Source organism: Bubalus kerabau, chromosome 3, assembly GCF_029407905.1.
Source record: "Bubalus kerabau isolate K-KA32 ecotype Philippines breed swamp buffalo chromosome 3, PCC_UOA_SB_1v2, whole genome shotgun sequence".
Taxonomy (NCBI): domain Eukaryota; kingdom Metazoa; phylum Chordata; class Mammalia; order Artiodactyla; family Bovidae; genus Bubalus; species Bubalus kerabau.
This window is the reverse complement of record NC_073626.1, coordinates 130,452,721-130,472,851: the sequence shown is the minus strand read 5'-3', so window position 1 is coordinate 130,472,851 and position 20,131 is coordinate 130,452,721. Positions and strand designations below refer to the sequence as shown.

Genomic DNA, 20,131 nt, shown 5'->3' with positions numbered 1-20,131 from the left:
TGGTGACTGGAAGATCTGATCAGTGGGTGGGTTGCCAAGACTTAATCGGGACTGAATGCATTTGAGTCAGTTCTGATAAGGTGGATGAACCTAGAACTCATTATACAGAGTGAAGTGAGTCAGAAAAAGAAAGATAAATATTGTATTCTAACACATACATACGGAATCTAGAAGAAGGATACTGAAGAACTCATTTATAATATACCAGTGGAGAAACAGACATAGAGAATAGACTTATGGACATGGAGAGAGGGGAGGAGAGGATGAGTCTAGGGAAAAAGTAACATGGAAACTTATATTACCATATGTAAAATAGAAAGCCAACAGGAATTTGCTGTATGGCTTAGGAAACTCAAACAGGGGCTCTGTATCAACCTAGAGGGGTGGGATGGGGAGGGAGACGGGAGGGAGGTTCAAAAGGGAGGGGATATATGTATACCTATGGCTTATTCATGTTTGACAGAAAACAACAAAATTCTCTAAAGCAATTATCCTTCAACAAAAAATAAATAAAAAAAAAAATCTGGACTGAAAATACTATGTCACCTCCAGTCATCCTTCTGGTGAATAGTATACAACTCGGGATAAAACTGCTAACCAAAATAACTTACAGAGATAATAATGTTTAATGTCAGTTTATTGGACAAATGTTGATCTCACATTTCCTCCTCCTATGGGGACCCTGCCACAGATGGGAAAGGACATGTCCTTTACTTATCAACTCTTCCTAAGCAGGAAGTTTTGAACAAAGTGTGTTTGAAAAAATCACAAAACTTGCATGCCCAAGTTCTTTATGTTTCATCAGATGAAAAGGAAAGAAAATTGAAATGGAATCATGACATATCTACTTGTAATACTATGCCTACTATGCTTAAAGACTTTGAGAATTCCCATTGTACCATTCTTTAGAGTTCATCATGCCCTTCATTAAGCCAGACCCCTCTGTTAGCCACAAAGCTAGACAGAAAGAAGCAAATTCTGTCTAAGTCAGCCCTATTGGTTCACATTTACTAGGATGCACCAAGAATGAAGAAACCAAACTAATCCTGAAGAGAATGAAAAGACAAAAGACCAGTAGTCAAGAAATTATTTTTTTAATATCATCAGAAATGTTTTAAAAATGTGAAGGTCTTTCATCACATTTCAGAACATTTCAAAAATGTTCTGATTATGCATGACTGTTTGAAGAAAATAAACCCCTGTTGAGCAAGGACATTACCATTTCCACACGAGCAGGGTTGTGAAGTTGTTTGTTTTGCTTTTACCTGTCTTCTGTATTTTACCAGCTCTCGTTTCTGATCCCCCTCATTCAGAGCACATGCTTTATGAAGACAGAAACGTATGGCTTGATTTACTCAATCAACTCAAATCTGACTCAAAACAGTGCTTCTTACCCATTTGGAGGAGGAAGAGGGATTAGTCAGAGGAGGAAAGTTCTTAAATTGCACAGACACCCAAGGTATGTGTGCCAAACCTCACAGCCACCCAGGCACCTCTGATCTGCCCTGGCTGGGTGCCCAGAGGGAAAGAATGGGTTTAATAGTATTGCAGTCAATGGTATAGACATTGAGCAATGTTACAGAAAGGAAGATTGGAAGGTGTTCAAAATAAGGAATGGTATTTTTAAGGCTTGATATGTTCAGTTTCCTGCTCATCAATTTTGACAGTGTTCCTTTGAAAATCAGAACTAGACTTCCATCGACTTTCAAGTTCACACTACTTTTATAAAGTTGGAGATCTATTTTTAGCCTGATAGATGTATAAATTTAAAGGAGGAGAATATCTGTAGAGATGGACTTAACAAAATATCGCTGAAAGTGAATAGAATAACCTTTAAAAATCTTAGGAATCTTATCCTGTGACTTGGCAGATATTTGGATAGTTTTGACTTAAATCTTCAGGCTTATTTCATCTCACTATTAACTTGACGGCCATTTGTTTGCCTCTGAGTTTCTTACATCAGCACTGCAGTGCAAACTGGACAGTCCTGTACGTGTCCTCTAACGTATCTGTACAATTACCGTCTTTTCTTTAGGGATACATTTCTGGAACCAGACTCAACACTTATAGATTTGATATTTATTGAGAATCTTAAATAAAATCTTGCAATTTTAGCCTTAAAATGGTCTCCAAGATCTTGCTGCACACCCCGTCGTGTCTAACTCTTTGCGACCCCATGGACTGTAGCCCACCAGGATTCTCTGTCCATGGAATTTTTCAGGCAAGAATACTGGAGTAGGGTGCCATTTCCTACTCCAGGGGATCTTGCTGACCCAGGGATCAAACCCACCTCTCTTGCATTGGCAGGCAGATTCTTAACTACTGAGTCACCAGGGAAGCCTCTATACTACACTTGATCTTAGCCAAAAGGCTGAGAAGCAATTTAGTTAGCTTTCCTTTATAGGATCCACGAGAAAACTGAGGTCTGGAGTGTCAAAATTGTCTTCTTGTTCAAGTGCAAGAGCTTGGTCAAATTTAAATCTAATCTCTGTCAGTCTAGTGTTCACTATTCCAAATATCTAAATAGAAAGTTATAAGAAATTTATATCATTATAAATCCAGGCAGTGTTTTTCTCTTCCACAGGCAACTAATAGCAATAACATCATCCCACAAGGGCCATTGGGCTACTTCTTCTCTGATTTGCTTAGACTCCTCTATGACCATCATTGGTGAATAGTCAATTCTAAGGTATAAAAGAGGCTACAGAATGACTCAGGAGTCTTAAAGGATGAGAGCACCAATGCTGTTCATCCTGGACCAGTTCATCCTGGACCAGACCCAGCTGGAAATTCCCTTTCCCTTTCTGCATTTTGTGTGCCATCCCAGGAAAAGCAGAGACTTAAGAAACACCAGTGAGATCAGGCCCTGAGGGATAGTCTCCCTATAGTCCTGAGAATAGCTCCAGCCTTGGCTTGGCTCTTACATTAGAAGGCCCTTCTTACTAGAAGGCCCTTCTCCTATGCTTCTACCTTCTAAGTCAATTTCTAAGTCCATATTTTCTGTGAAGTCTCCTACAACTGTAGCCAGCACTTTCCAGTCATGCATGCGTACTCAGTCATGTTCAACTCTTTGTAACCCCACGCACTATTGCCTGCCAGGGTCCTCTGTCCATGGAATTTTCCCCACAAGAATACAGAAGAGGGTTGCCATTTCCTCTTCCAGGGGATCTTTCTGACCCAGGGATCAAATCTGCAATTCCTATATCTTCTTCATTGGCAGGCAGATTCTTTGCCACTGAGCCACCAGGGAATTCCCGTTCCAATCATATATTTGTCAATTAAACTTCAGTTCATGTCATACAGCTTACAAACAATCCTCCAAATGTCAATCCTTCTCTATTTCAACCTGTGTTTTTTATCATAACCCTGACGAGAATATAAAATTATGGGAATCAGGACTCACGTTCTTCCTTTACTTTTTCCTCCTCACTCCTTATTCTTTGTGTGCTCTAATCTCCTCAATTTCTGCTTCCTTTCTTACTACTTACTGTCAGCATTCTCCAGCTATCTCCAAATAATTGCAGATTCCATTTCCTTTTTCTTTTCCTTGTCTACCACATCCCTACTACAGGATCAGCTCAAACCTTCCATCTGAAGCCTCCCTATCATGGGCATGCAGACAGTGTCAGTACTTATCCACAGTCTGTGAGTTCCATTGCCTCAGATCCCATGGTAAGGGGAGCCCTCTTTCCCTCTTGACATTAGGTACCCACATGACTTTGCTTGGCCAATGTTATATGAGTAGAAGTCATGTTTGGCACTCCCAGGTAGAAGCTTTTTTTTTTTTTTTTTAATCTTTGGCCACACTATGTGGATGTAAGATCATAATCCCAGGGATCAAACCAACACCCCTTCAGTGAAACCATGGAGTCTTAATCACTAAACTCCCAGGGAAGTCCTAGGTAAAAGCTTTTTAAAGCACATGTTTTCTTGGGCTTCCTTCTTCCTGCCATAGCAGTATTCCAGATGATGAAGTCTCTGTCAGCCTCCCAGAAGGAGAACGCCTTTGGAAGAGTTGGTCCCCTGTAGACCTGTGCTATGTAGGTAACATAGGCATGACTCAGCTGCTTATTACTTAGGCCACTGAGATTCAGGCTCCTTATTGAACAGCCTAACTTAGCCCATTTAGACAATGCAGTTGACTTCATAGCTCACCTTTATATGCCTACAGCACTTTGACTTGTCCCTGGCTCAACAATTACCCGACTTTCTGTCTGTCTTCATGGTAAACATTGAGCTCCAGAATGACATGGCTTTGTACCAGTGCATCCTCCATGCTCTCCACAGTGCTTGGCATAGAGTAGCCTCTCAAGAAACACACAATGAATGAATGAATAAAAAGTGCCCACCCTATGTTGAATATATTAATATTCTGACGCTATTCCTAGCATTCCTGGATTTTTGCCCTAGAACGGGGAATCTGGGAATCTTGCCATAGAATCTGTGGGGAATCATGAGTTACTCACAGTTACGGCAGGTGGCTCCTATGTAACCTGTATCAGTGCAGTTACAGTAGAAGGTCGTCCAGGACTGGGAGCAGCTTCCTCCATGCTCGCAGTAGTTTGGCAAGCACCTAGTAAGAGATGGAGCAAAATCAAATTAAATAAACCAAATCAATGGAAATAAGGCAGGGGGATGTCTTATATTCAACTAAATGAGTTAATGGTGAGAGTCAGTCGGCTACACTACTATACCTAAGTGAGACTTGAATACGTGAACAAAAGACAGCAATTTCCCCACAGAGATGGGGGCCTTTACAGTGCCTGGTTCTCCTGGCCAAAGGAAGGCTCAGAGCTGATTTAGGCAATTAAATGAAGCATTTCAACATCGGGGCACATTTTCATTGACTTAAAGTTAATTTGGAATAGTCAGAAATTGTAAGGTTTTTCATTTGCCAAAGAATAAAATGGACAAAGAGTGTAATTTTGCAGTTTGGAAAGGTTTTACATTTTTAAAGGTAAGGGGAAAGGGGCAGATAATTGAGGTCATAATCCTCCTGCTTCTCTGTTGGGTGACAGACAGAAATCTATTTTAAAATACTCATGAAATTTGAATAGATGCTACATGTTCAGTTAACATACAAGGAAACTCTATAATTATTAAAATAGCCAATAACACCCTTAAAATGAGGCCTTAACTATTTGTATTGAAAACAGTATGATCATTTTGAAAAATATTTCACCATACACTTTAAAAACTTTCTGAAACACTCATGTAATTTGACCCAGCAATCACACTCAGATGGCTCTTTCTTAAGGATGTATCTAAAACTATAAAAACTATATGTACTAATTGTCATTATTCACAATGATGTTATGATGAATCCCTGTACTTTTCCTACATAAGATTTCTTAGGAAAGTTGTCATAATTAATATTAACAGGCCATAAAAAAGTCACTACAAATGAAATTAGCAAAAGGATTATAACAGACTGGGGCTGAATTAAGTAGAAATTCAAGATATGAAGCACAGCCATAGTAAAATAAAACAAACACTTTATAGTGAAAAAATAAGTAGAAGGACAAATGTTAAGTGCCATTTAGTTAATGGGAGTGAAGGCAACATTCAGTCCTTCTGGACAAAGACCCAGCTCAGCCATTTATACATGGTGTCTGTAGGTAATTCTCTTCACCTCTTACATACATATTTTAAATTCTCTACACTGCAGCCACTGTTGCTATTAAAAAATAACCAGCAAGTTTTCAACATGTGTAATAAACAAAATTAAAAGTAAAAGCCATGATAAATACTGAAATGTTTGAAAACAATCTTTATGGGAAGAATAAAGTCTCATGAATTTCACCAGGAACAGGACACAAATGGTGAAATTACAGAAATGGTATAATACAACAAAAGGACTCACTGTGGAGCGTCTAAGAATGTGGGGCAAGAAAAATTAAGATGACTTACCCTAAATGTCCTATGTAAGTATGAAAACGTACAGCAATGATTACTTCAAAGCCCAGAAACTAATATTCCTGCCTATGTTCAGACATATTATTAGAAATTTTCTACTCACTACAGCAAACATACAATTGTGCCAATAGGGCTTATATTTGGGAAAAGCTTATTGATAACTCCATAGTATCCAGCCATGGCTTAGAAACAGGGGAAAAAAAGGGAGGGAATAGGATGCAGTAATTTTGCTCTAGAACATGATCACAAAATCCAACCAATCAACGAATAAACCAAAAACGGGCCCTTGCCAACTCCAAATTCTACCCTCTCTCTGGGTCCCATACACCCAGGTAGCTGGAAAAGAAAAGACAGTCTTATTACTCAAGACTGGCACATGTTTCCTCCCTCAACTCCACTAACCTTGTGCTGTGGGGAATTTAAACTTGAAGCATCAATGTCCTCATGAACAAAAGCCAAGCAAGAGCCTCTGCCTCTGGTTGTGCCCTGATGGAGAGCCTGAGAAGGCCTCCCTGCCTCCACAAGTTTTCTTTTGCATCCCAGAGCCTCCTCATTTCTGAACACTGCTGCTCTGCAGGGTGATTTTCTCTAGACCTGTCCCCTCTAAAATGCTCAAATTCTTACATGACATCTCTACAGCTGCTCCAACCCAGCCCATCCTACTTCACTCCCCCAATCACACAAACATACACACATACACTCACACATAGATTCAGCGTCCATGAGTGACAAATAATGGTATTACTGTTCCTCTCCCTCTGCCAACAAAAAGTTAATTGCTTTAAAGATGGAAAGCTGAGCAAAACCAGGTCAGTAGATATTTATCCTATAGTTCTTCTGGTTTTGGCACCAAGAAAGTTTAGATCAGCCCCTTTTTTATGACTGAAGCTAAAAGGAAAAAACTCAGAAGTTCTCATTGGCCATGTTTTCAGCCATGAGAAGAAAGCTTATCTGCAGTGAAAGAAAGAGAGAGAAAAAAATGCTAAGTTTCAGAATGCAGAAGAAAAGAGAGGAGATCATCCTGACAATGGTCATTAGTATATCCCTGTTGTTTCAAAGATTAAGCTGAATCCCTGACCTTTCTGAGGGCCTGACTGCTTTAATCTAGCTTAGATTCTGTGAGACAACCCAAGATCTTTCTAGGAAAACCCCAATTTTAGTCAGGCTAGCTTGAGTTGGGACTCTCACATTTCCAGCTAACAACCTTAACTTTTTATAAAACCACATCCTATAAATACAAACAGAAATGGGAACACATTTTTCCTTATAATTTTACACTTTAAATATTTTTAAAATTGAAGATTGACAGGTTATCCTGGGCATGTAGGGAGAGAGATCTTATGGAAAACTGTAAGAACAACTTGGTTACTTTGAACATATGTAAAAAGCCTCACACAGACTGTGTTTTGTGTGTGTGTGTGTGTGTGAGTGTGCACACATGTGCACACTCAGTCGTGCCTCACTCTTTGCAACCCCATGGACTATGGTCCATCAGACTCCTCTGTCCATGGAATTTTCCAGGCAAGAATACTGGAGTGGGTTGCCATTTCCTTCTCCCGGGGATCTTCCCCACCTAGGGATCAAACCCACATCTCCTATGCTGGCGGAGGTTCTTTACTCCTGTACTACCTGGGAAGCCCCACAGACTTCGTATTGCAGCATTAATAAACTCAATTTACCAACAAATATGTAGGCTAGAAATTCATTTGCTTATGGTCACTCAAAACTGATGTATTTCTGAGAGAGAGAAAGGAAAAAATCTAATATTCCTAGAACAAGCAAGAAAATGAGTGAATACTTACAGGGCTGCCTTTGAGCTTGGTTCATTTTGGTTCAACACACACTGTAATTAGAAAAACTCATTTGTAAAGTAGACATGCAAAATAAAAGATGTATAACCTCAATTTGCTTATTTAAAAAGGGCAGTTTTAGGAGTATAATTTCCTTGTTCTTTAATCAGTTCATTTTAACTGGTGTTTTGTTTCTTTTTCTCTCTACTTGGCATACACTGAGCACTTAAGACATGAACCCTTAAAGAGGTCAATGTGGAACTACGGATGTGAAAAGAACTCATTAAATGTGAGGACAGTTACAATCTTAGGTGTAAGGTGCTGAATTCAAATTGCTAAGAGATAATCATTCTGAATAGCTACCTTCTAAAATCTTAATGATATTTCATATATAGCTGAATCAGATGGATGTGCCTTCCTGTAGTGTACGATGTTTAACACAGCTTTCAGCATAAACACAACTGTTGATGTCATGCTCTTTAGAAGCCCAAAGAAGCATCAAGATGTGTGCCAGCAAAGACTTGGAGGGCAAGACAGATGCATCAGAAGCTGTGTGCCCCTTTATAGGAGAAGGTTGTACACATATAAAGGGGGTTGAATGAAAGAGTTGATGGAAAGGCACAAAAGAGTTAGAAATATAAGAAGGAAAACACAATATAACAGGGACAAAAGTTATATATGAGTTTTATAAAAGAATGTATATTTTCCACCCAAATCAAAACTTCTTCCAAAAGAGAAGGATCATTGCTAGTTGGGGTTGGAAACAAGGCAGGTAAGAGATAAAGCTGGAGGAAGTGTCCATCCATAATGGCCCATGGACCTCATTAATGGTCCCATCCAGCCTTCAGTGGTATATGGTTCTGGCTTCACTGTTGTTTGGCAGTGTGCTTTCTTGTTCACAGTGAGAAATGAAGGGGAAAAAATGTCTCCTTAACCATGCATAGCAGTGGAAATAGATAAACTGCTTCAAAGAAAACTGTATGTTACAGAATATTGAGAGATTGATCTACCTGAAGACTAGAATCCCATTTCAAGCATCCTGGCAAGCATATTTTCTGCAAAACACACCTCCTCCCCATTGGAATTGTGAAGAACAAAGGGTCCCCTGCCATTTTCCTTGAGAAAGATCACAGTGATTCTCTCCCTAACTTAGCTTTCCCTGAGGCCAGGTACAGCTTTCTAGCTGGAGCAGATCACATCTCAGGGAAAGCATTAGGAAAGCAATGGTACTCAACATAGTTTTGAAAAAAGCAGTCAGTGTGTTTGCAATTTAGAAAGTTTCACAGAATCAATATAAATTATTGGTTTCCCTTAAATAAAAATCAGATTACTGAGAATAGTCATAACAAATCTCTTGATTTTCCATGCCAAATTTATATTTTGAGTTTAGTCTTTAGTAACTTCCAATTTTTTATTTTGAGTTTTGTCCTCTCTTTTGAATTCCAGACCTATAAATCCAGCTGTCTGCTTCATAGTTCCACTTGAGTGTCCATCAGATGTTTCAAACTGCATGTTCAAACCTAAATTTCTGATCTCTTACCTTGCCTACTGACCCCAACTTCACTACCCATATTCTTCACTATCTGAGGAGGGCAACTCCACACTTATCACTGTTCAGACTTCAACACTTGCAAGCCCCGCCCCCCCAACTTCCTTCATAGCGCACATCTCAGGGACAAGCACGTGTCTCTGACTCGGCTTTAAGACTCTATCCTGCATCTGACTACTTCTCAACACCTTCTGCCACCATTCTGGTCTGAGTCAACAGCATCTCTTGCCTGAACATCCGTGTTTATTAGCCAACTGGTCTACTAGCTCCATCTCTGATCCACTCAGCACATTCCCAATACAAGAGCAAGAAAGACCATATTAACATCTAAGAAAGATAGTATTGAAACCCTTCAAGGGCTTTTTGTTTTTATCAAGATAAAAGCAACATTCTTAAATGACCATTTCCTGCTGATCTGTACTTCCATCACTTCTCCAAATTCATTCCTAATCTTTTCCCTTTTCTACATCTCCCCCAACCACGCTGTCATCTTTGTTGTCCCTAAAGCACACAAAAGATCCTGCTTTGTCAGCGTCTTTGCACTGAGGTTCTCTTTGCCCAAATGCTCTCCCTCACATGTCCAGATAGACCATGATTCACCTCCTTCTTGTCTCTGTTCAAAAGGCACCTTCTCAAAGAAGTACACAGCAGTCATGCTATTTAAAATTGCATGATCCTGCAGTCCCACTGCTGGAAATTTATCTGAAGAAAATTTTAATTCAAAAAGATACATGCACTACTATTCACTGAAAAAAGATTCTTTGCAGCACTATTTACAATAGACAAGAGGTGGAAGCGACTTAAATGTCCATTGATGAATGAATGGATACAGAAGATATTGTGTATGTACATACAATGGAGTATTACTCAGCAGTAAAAAAGAATGAAATAATGTCATTTGCAACAACATGGATGAACCTGGAGATTATCATACTAAGTGAAGTAGGCCAGATAGTGAAAGACAAATATCATATCATATTGCTTATATGTAGAACATTAAAGAGGATAAAAAGGAACTTGTTTGCAAAGTATAAATTGACCCACAGATATAGAATACAAACTTATGGTGACTAAAGTGCAAAGCGGGGAATAAATTAAAAATTTGGTATTAACATATGCACACTACTATATATAGCATAGATACACAACAAGGACCTATGCATAACACAAGGAATACTACTCAATATTTTGTAATAGCCTATAAAGGAAAAGAGTCTTAAAAAATGAATATGCTGCTGCTGCTAAGTCGCTTCAGTCGTGTCTGACTCTGTGCGACCCCATAGACGGCAGCCCACCAGGCTCCCCCGTCCCTGGGATTCTCCAGGCAAGAACACTGGAGTGGGTTGCCATTTCCTTCTCCAATGCATGAAAGTGAAAAGTCAAAGTGAAGTTGCTCAGTCATGTCCAACCCTCAGCGACACCATGGACTGCAGCCTTCCAGGCTCCTCCGTCCATGGGAAAATCCAGGCAAGAATACTGGAGTGGGGTGCCATTGCCTTCTCCGGAAAAAAAAAAAAAGAATATAGGTATATGTATAACTGAATTACTTTGCTATTCACCTGAAGCTAATGCAACATTGTAAATCAACTATACTTTAAGTTTATAAAAGTTAAATAAAATAAAGTTGCAACTCTCCTCCTCTCTGCAACACTAATTGGTTTTCCCAGCCATTCTCCTTTTTCATTCTTAGCACTTCCTAACTTCTAATTCAATATGCACTCTGCTTATTCACTACTCTTATGATTTGTTACCTGTGTACTTCTCTGGTGATATGTACTTCACTGGTGATGTGTACTTCCCTATGTCTCAGACAGTAAAGAATCCATCTGCAATGCAGGAGACCCAGGTTTGATCCCTGGGTCAGGAAGATCCCTGGAGAAGGAAATGGCTACCCACTCCAGTACTCTTCCCTGGAGAATCCCATGGACAGAGGAGCCTGGCGGGTTACAGTCCATGGGGTCACGAAGAGTCAGACACTATCAGTGCTTTGTTACCTGCCTTCCCACAAAGGAATGCAACTTCCATAAAAGCATAGGTTATTGTCTATTTTTTTCACTGAGTACTTGATGTAGTAAAGAGAGTAGCACTCAATAAGTGGCTGTTGACAGAATGAAACAACATATAGTCTGGGGGTACAATCACCAGCTAAAGCGATCTTTATTTAGCTTAACCTGTCCAGTTAACCATAGACCCTCTGACCTTTACTGTTACCTTTCTGACACTGAGCAGCACAATAAGAGCTGACTGGAGTAGAGGGGAGACAAAGAGCTACACCTTTTCTTTTTTTTTAAGTGGTGAAGAAATATTGAGACAAGTAAAGGGAGCCTTCGGTGCAGCCATAGGCAAGAAGCAATTTAGAGGCAGAAGAGAGAAACAAGGTACAGAAGGGAAGAGGTAAGATGGACACTATGAATGGGATCCTTTTTGGTGGCCTTCAAGGATGCAAGTAAATTTTGCAATTCCTTTTTATTACTTGTATTTTGGAGTCCTGACAGCTCTATATCTGAAGCAGTTACACAGATAATTTTCTGCAAATTGGTCAGAAGCATATGCTTTTTAAATGAGGTGAAATAATGCAACTTAATGTTCCTTTGAGGGCTTCCCAAGTGGTGTTAGTGGTAAAGAACCCACCTGCCAAAGCAGGAGATCTAAGAGATGACGATTTGATCCCAGGTCCAGGAAGATCCCCTGGAGAAGGGAATGGCTACCCACTCTGGTATTCTTGCCTGGATAATTCCATGGACAGAGGAGTCTGGCAAGCTACAGTCCATTAAGTCGTAAAGAGTTGGACAAAACTGAGTGAGTAACACACACAGTGTTCCTTTGAGGACATATCTAGCATTCTTGATAAAGCTGAGTACAATCTTTGATACACTTCATTCAGATTAAAAAGTCTACTTTGGAAATTCAATTTCCCTATCTAGCTTTTGTTATCTTTAACCATATATTTTTTAAAGTGCAATGATCTGTAAACACTTTGTGACTAACCTAAGAAAGTTAGTGGACAAAATATTTCCACCAAGGGGCAATGAATGTGGATTTGGCTTTCCTGAAGTCTTTCCCCTTGCCAATAAGCTTGAAAGGAAGCTTCAATTCAAGCTTATAATCATATCTGAGATGTAGCTGTAAGGTATGTTTTTCTTTGTTTTATAGACAAAGAAAGTAGACAAGTCTAAATAACTTGTCCACGTGTGAAGTGATGGAACCATACCACCTGTCACTGAAGCCCGTAGTCTCAAGCCCTGTGCAGTCTTCCCACCATCAAATGCCATGTGATAAGTCTCCTTAAAGTGAACTCGAAGCATGATCTTAGCGTATTAATTCTGAGAGGGAAGGGAAAGGGGCTTCACATAATTTCCCATTGATTCTAGAAACTAGTTAGCAAACTTGGAGCTGTCAGTTTAGAGTACTTAAAAGATATTTTGGGGACTTTCCTGGTGGTCAAGCAGTTCAGGATCTGCACTACTCCTGCAGGAGATGCGGGTTCGATCTCGTCAGAGAACTAAGATCCTGCATCCTGCATGCCATGTTGCCAACAAGAAAAGAAAATTTCTTGACCTGAATAAAAATGAAAATACAACATATCAACTTTAAAAAAAAAAGAGACATTTTTGGTGGGAGAAGAGGTATAGATGGCCATGGGAAACTCAAGTATATGTTCATTATATTAGCACAGTGATATATAATTTAGTCTATAAATCTCATACAGTGGTGAAAGGTTGGGAAAGAAGGTTTTGATTCTATTTCACTCTTTATTACTAATCTGTGAAATCTTTGAAATAATAGGTAAGAAGATATCCTCTGTCCCTGCTCTGCTCTTGTTTTTATTTTTTTTTTCAGATAATAAAGACTTTTTCTACATTTTCTATGTCTATCTGAGTTAATGTAACTGCTTCCACACTCTGCCTGCTTTAGGAGGAAGGAACTTATAAGTTATTACTTCAAGCCATACAAAGCCTTTTAGCCTATTCAAAAATTCAAAATTGTACCCTTTTTATTAAACATAAATTTAAGAACTAACTAATCACAGTTGGTAAAGAACCTGCCTGCCAATGCAGGAGATGCAAGAGACATAAGTTCAATCCCTGAGTTAGGATGATCCCCTGGAGTAGGAAATGGCAACACACTCCAGTATTCTTGCCTGGAAAATTCCATGGACAGAGGAGCCTGGCAGGCTACAGTGCACGGGGTTGCAAAGAGTCGGACACAGCTGAGTATGAATGCAATAATCTTACAAATATAGAAAAAATTCAGAGACTCATCAAAGTCTTAAACAAAATAAAAAATCCATTCAGGATTCATCTTTTGTCTTTGCATACAAGAGTATGGGCTTCAGAGTCAGCCCACTAGCAATGCTATGGAGTCCTTGATTGAACATAGCGGCCAGGGTATCCCAGAAGCATCAACAACAAGGATCATGCATGCATCTTCATCTCTTAGCATAAGTGCTTACTGTAGACATAAAATTTCTAAACCCCAGTGTTTGTGATCTCAGTTTCAACAAAAAGATAATCAAAGATAATCAGTATTTATATTCTGGGGTGAAGAAGGAATATGATACTGAGAGAAAATTAAAAATGATCCCAACACTGATCTTGGTCAGAAACTTTTACATGATTTATCTTTCTGGGAAGAAACTGACACTTTTGACTTTGAAAAGGTGCTTCAGCATATTTATAGTTGATTTTAATAAGATTAAGAGCAATGTCAGTCTATTGTCACCCTTAAGAGGAACCTTACCTAGGACCTTGAACAGTCTTACATCAAGTCAAGGAGTTTCATAACATGTCTAACAAGGAATATTTAATTCTTCCTTTTTCATAAAATAGGGCCTGCCAAGAGTTGGGTATTTGAACTGATCTGAGATAGGTTTTTTCTCTTGTAGCAAGATTGTATTAAAACTTTGAAAACATTTTGTTAATAATTATTTGGTATTTGTAATTTTTAAGAAAATTCAGCCTATTTTTTTTTTTTGCTTAGAAAAACATACATACAATAAATGACATCTTAGAGTTTAAAAGATTTTTTAAAAAGTGTAATGTAACTGATTTAGACCTTAAAATTTTTCCTTATTAAAACATCTCAGATAAATTAAGTTCATCAAAGTTAAATGTTCATGTATCTGGATATTTAACTTTGATAGATATTTGGTATTCTTTTTTAATGTCATAACTTGGAAAGTAAATAAAACATAAATGCAATTTAAAATATCTGAAGGTATTTAAATAACTAAATCCATGAATGGCATTAAGCAGTATTCAAAGTCCTTTAGACCTGATTACTAATACTTGCTAGACTATACATAGAATACAATTTTATAAGCTGAATTAAAAAAAATTAAAGAACAGAATTTTGAATCTGTAATTTTGAGAAATTGAATATCAGTCTTTGAAACCAGAACTAAACCTTTTGAACCATCTGACCTGCATACAAAATTCATCCTTTGTGAGCACCACAACGCTTTCATCAGCAGCTGTATTGACTTCCGTTCAGATCTTGGATTTCCCCTTCACCCTGCTGTTCCATCAGGCTCTGCACAATGCCTAGAGCATCCCCAGGGGTGGCTTCCATTTGCTGAGCCTGAAGCATGAATTCTGTCTCTAACCCCCCTGCTTCTGTGTCTTTTCTGTCACTTTAGCATTTTTTGGTGAAAATAACACATTTTAGGTTCAATCTGCTAGACAAACTTTCCCCCCAAATGCTCTGCTGCTGCTGCTGCTAAGTCGCTTCAGTCGAGTCCAACTCTGTGTGACCCCATAGATGGCAGCCCACCAGGCTCCCCCGTCCCCGGGATTCTCCAGGCAAGAACACTGGAGTGGGTTGCCATTTCCTCCTCCAATGCATGAAAGTGAAAAGTGAAAGTGAAGTCACTCAGTCGTGTCCAACGCTTAGCGACCCCATGGACTGCAGCCTACCAGGCTCCTCCGTCCATGGGATTTGCCAGGCAGGAGTACTGGAGTCGGTTGTCATTGCCTTCTCCAAATTCTCTAAACTCCCCTAAAGAATATTTAAATGAAACTGCTTCTGTAAAACCAGCCAACCTTGCATTTTGTTTTTTCTTAATGTACCAGTGGTAGAGGAAGAGCATTACTTCCTTTTACTTGCCTTTTTTTTAAATATTGGAGGGTCATTCATTTTGTATTTTGGTTATATTTTCAGGATATTTCTTCTCATTTTATATGTTGCCCCTACATAGCCTTGGTCAGTCTTTCCCTATTATGTTCCTTGCTGTTCATGCAATGTGCAAGGACCATTACTACTAATATAGTGGCATTTCCAGACCTTAAATTATATATCTGCTTCAACCTACCAATTCTAATTCTTGGAATAATGTCCCAGAAATGATTTTTTACATGCACAAAGATGTATGTAAAATTATTATTAACAATTAGCAAAAAGGGCTGCAGTCCATGAGGTCACTAAGAGTCGGACACAACTGAGTGATTTCACTTTCACTTTTCACTTTCATGCATTGGAGAAGGAAATGGCAACCCACTCCAGTGTTCTTGCCTGGAGAATCCCAGGGACAGGGGAGACTGGTGGGCTGCCGTCTATGGGGTTGCACAGAGTCGGACATGACTGAAACGACTTAGCAGCAGCAGCAGCAAAAAGGAACTAAAGAGTTCTCTTGATGAAGGTGAAAGAGGAGAGTGAAAAAGCTGGCTTAAAACTCAACATTCAAAACTTAAGATCATGGCATCCAGTCCCATCACTTCATAGCAAATAGATGGGGGAAAATCAGAAACAGTGACAGATTTTATTTTCTTGGGATCCAAAATCACTGTGGATGGTGACTGCAGCCATGAAATAAAAAGACACTTGCTCATTGGAAGAAAAGCTATTGCAAACCTAGACAGCATATTAAAAAGCAGAGACATCACTTTGCTGATGAAGGTGCATATAGTCAAAGCTATGGTTTTTCCAGTAGTCATGTACAGATGAGAGAGTTGGACTGTAAAGAAGGCTGAGCTCAGAAGAATTGATGCTTTCAAACTGGGATGTTGGAGAAGACTCTTGAGCGTCCCCTGGACAGCAAGGAGACCAAATCATTCAATCCTAAAGGAAATGAACCCTGAATATTCATTGGAAGGACTGATGCTGAAGCTGAAACTCCAATACTTTGGCCACCTGATGTGAAGAACCGACTCACTGGGGAAAAAACCTAATGCTGGGAAAGATTGAAGGCAGCAGAAGAAGGGGACAACAGTGGATGAAATGGTTGTATGGCATCACCAATTAAATGGACATGAGTTTGAGCAAGCTCTGGGAAATAGTGAAGGACAGGGAAACCTGGCATGCTGGAGTCCATGGGGTCACAAAAAGTCAGACATGACTAAGCAACTGAATAAAAACAGCAACAACTCCATTGTTTTGGGAATGTTTACATAAATGATGGTACGTCCACACTAGGCATGCTATGAAGGAATTAAATATGCACCTCTATATGTAAGTATATTAGAAAATTTATCATGCATAATATAGTATGAATTACAAAACAAGAAATTGCAGAGTAACTTGTATAGTATCTGCTATGATTATCCTTGTTGTTGTTAAAGAGAGAAAAAAAAAAAACCCTCTGGAAGGAAATAGACGAAATTAAAATTTTTTAATAGTGGTTAATTGTGGGAATTAAGGTACCATCTTACTCTTTATATATTTCTGGGAGTGATCATGGTTTATACAATGAAACTAGAGAAACATATGGCTGGGCTGCTATTCATATTTTATTTTGCTATTAGATAAGAGAAAAGAGAAACTCATTCTACTTGGAAAATGGTCACTAGGAAGAGGTAGTCAAACTTAGTCTTAGTCCAGGGGTGCTACTCTGCTGGACCAGAGAAAATATCCAGGTGAAAGTCTTCTTATATACATAAAGCTACAGAAGTTCAAGTAGGTTCCAGCTAACCAACTCGTGCAGAGCAGGCATTCACGACTGTGTCTTAATAGATCATTCTCCACTTCCTTCATTCAGTTCTGGAAATAAAACTCAGTGGGTGAACCCTTTGCTCCTTTGGAACAAAGCCCATCTGGTAATACACTCCTAATACTCACCATTCATTATGATCCTCTATCAATCTATGACTATTTTAAATCACTTGTAAAAATTTAAAGAAAATGGTCTTTGTCTAAGAAAAAAAGCCCAATGGTTAGCTGTATATGCTGAATGTTTGCCTTTATACAGCAGTTATTTAGATACATGTAATGTTTAGAAACAGGCGTGCTCCCTTAAAGAATGAACTTGAAAGAATCTAAAGAAAATTACCTGTTAAGATAAGTTGATGTAAAAAATAATCAGTATATTTATATAAACACCTATAGAAATATTTTTCTCACTATTAAATTTCTCTCTTCTCCATTTCCCATAATAGACTGAAATGAGTAGAACATCCATCGACAGGCCTCTGAAATTCCCAAATGGTCAGATAAACGGTTATCTATAAATGAGTCTGAATGTATTTATGCTCCATGGAGTTACTTTCCTTTTTAAGAATTCTCATCTCTCCTTTATGTATTTGAAGGTCAGTTTCAATTTCTATATGCTTTCCTTAGAGACAAAAGAAGAAAACATTTCAATAGTCCTCAAAATGCAAGCTGACTAATGTAAGCCTTTTAATGAAGCTCATACATTAAAAATCAGCTAGGTTGCCTTCTTTCCTTTGTCTGTTTGCTTTAATTAGCAACCAACCGCATTGATCTTGTTTTGGTCAGATAGTTTTTCTGAAAGCTTTTGAAACCTATTTCTGTGCCTCTCCATTCTAACAATTACCATAATCCCATTTTACCCCCACAGTTGGATTTTCATTATAATTGAATTTTGTTGTAATTACAGCAGATGTAGACATTAAGGAATTAAGGGAATAGAAAGAAAAGTGTCAGAAGTCAGTTTTCTAAATTTTCCATGGTCTAGTTCACAGCAGGAGTTAATTGTCAATGCTTTCTGAAAAAGATCCCTAGATAATGGACAAAGCAATGATGATCAAATAAGTTTGCAATGCACATCAGTGATCCCAGGAGTACTGCTGTTCAAGATAGAGCCAGGCACACTACACTTCTCCTCCTTGCACTAGACTTTGATTACCAATGAATAGAAAAATGGGAAGGACCTCCCTTTACTTTCCTGTAAACCTCAAGCTTTTGACCAAGAGAGGCTAAGCTGTCCTCAAAATCCATTCTTCAAAGACAGCACATCCAAACCAAAAGGAATTTATCAGTGAGCCATTCCAATACTTGTTATTATGAGAAGCATACAGAGGCCAGGAATCTAACAGCAAATAATTGCTACCTGGTTACCTTAAAAGCAAAGATACATACTTCCTTTCTCCAAGTAACAAAGTAATATGTTTTTGTTTTTTTTTTTAATTCACAGGGAAGAAAACTCCTTATTTGCCTGATGTGTGTCATTTTGACTAAAGAACATGGAATCAAATTTCTCTAATCAATCCATTTGTCTCTATAGCATAGAAGCACGTCCTTGAAATGGAAACAGCACACCATTTACAGATGGGCTTTCCCTTTCATAGGATTGAGAAATCTGCTTTGGTTTTTCTACCTCATTACCACTTAGGTAAAAGGTTTTGTGTGCCTTGCAGGAGAATGATTTTGTTTAACATCATTTAGAGGGTACCTCAATTATTATGTTCTGTCTATGCAGAAAATGCAAATAGTAGAGCACTCCATTTTACTAAAATTGTCTTATTCTTAAATTTTAGGACATCGTTCAAATCCCAATATGAATGGAAACAATCTTATCATTTGTTTGAGGGCTTCTCAAAATTTGTTTAAAATGTAAACTGATATAGTAGGTCTGGGGTAGAAGCTAAGGTTCTGCATTTATAATGAGCTCCCTGGAGATGCCAAGGCTGCTGATCTTCACACTGCTATGAATAGCAAGGCTCTAAATTCCTCAGAAGAACTAAAGAGCATCTTGATGAAAGCGAAAGAGGAGAGTGAAAAAGTTGGCATAAAGCTCAACATTCAGAAAACTAAGATCATGGCATCTGGTCCCAACACTTCATGACAAATAGATGGAGAAACAGTGGAAACATTGGCTGACTTTATTTTTCTGGGCTCCAAAATCACTGCAGATGGTGACTGCAGCAATGAAATTAAAGATGCTTACTCCTTGGAAGGAAAATTATGACCAACCTAGACAGCATATTCACAAGCAAAGACATTACTTTAGCAACAAAGGTCCGTCTAGTCAAGGCTATGGTTTTTCCAGCAGTCATGTGTGGATGTGAGAGTTGGACTATAAAGAAAGCTGAGCGCCAAAGAATTGATGCCTTTGAACTGTGGTGTGGGAGAAGACTCTTGAGAGTCCCTTGGACTGCAAGGAGATCCAACCAGTCAATCCTAAAAGAGATCAGTCCTGAATATTCATTGGAAGGACGGATGCTGAAGCTGAAACCCCAATACTTTGGCCACCTGATGCGAAGAGCCAACTCATCTGAAAAGACCCTGATCCTGGGAAAGATTGAGGGCAGGAGAAGGGGACGACAGAGGATGAGATGGTTGGATGGCATCACCAACTCGATGGACATGTGTTTGGGTAGTCTCTGGGAGTTGGTGTTGGACAGGGAGGCCTGGTGTGCTGCGGTTCATGGGGTTGTGGGGAGTCAGACACGACTGAGCGACTGAACTGAACTGAACTGAACTGAACTGAAATTCCTCAAGGAGATTATGAGGCACAGGGAGAGGCCTGGCATGATGCAGTCCATGGGGTGGCAAAGAGTTGGACGTGACTGGGTGAATAACAACAGCACATTGTTTTAGATAATCATCCTGCAAAGATGATTCAGAGGGTGGCAAATGGTGGTGGTCGCCACCACACACCCTTTTTTTTTTTTTTGTAAATTTAAGCTTTTTTCAAATTTTA

At 38.9% G+C, this 20,131-nt stretch overlaps 1 protein-coding gene across 2 annotated transcripts in view; it reads right to left on the bottom strand.

Moving 5' to 3' along the window:
* Window positions 1-20,131, bottom strand: part of CNTNAP5 (contactin associated protein family member 5) — a 1,047,625-nt gene that overhangs the window by 403,389 nt on the left and 624,105 nt on the right. For both annotated transcript variants that reach the window (XM_055572939.1, XM_055572940.1), the window contains exon 11: window positions 4,467-4,573. In XM_055572939.1, the coding sequence (XP_055428914.1) occupies window positions 4,467-4,573 (107 nt within the window). The remainder of the gene's footprint in view (window positions 1-4,466; window positions 4,574-20,131) is intronic.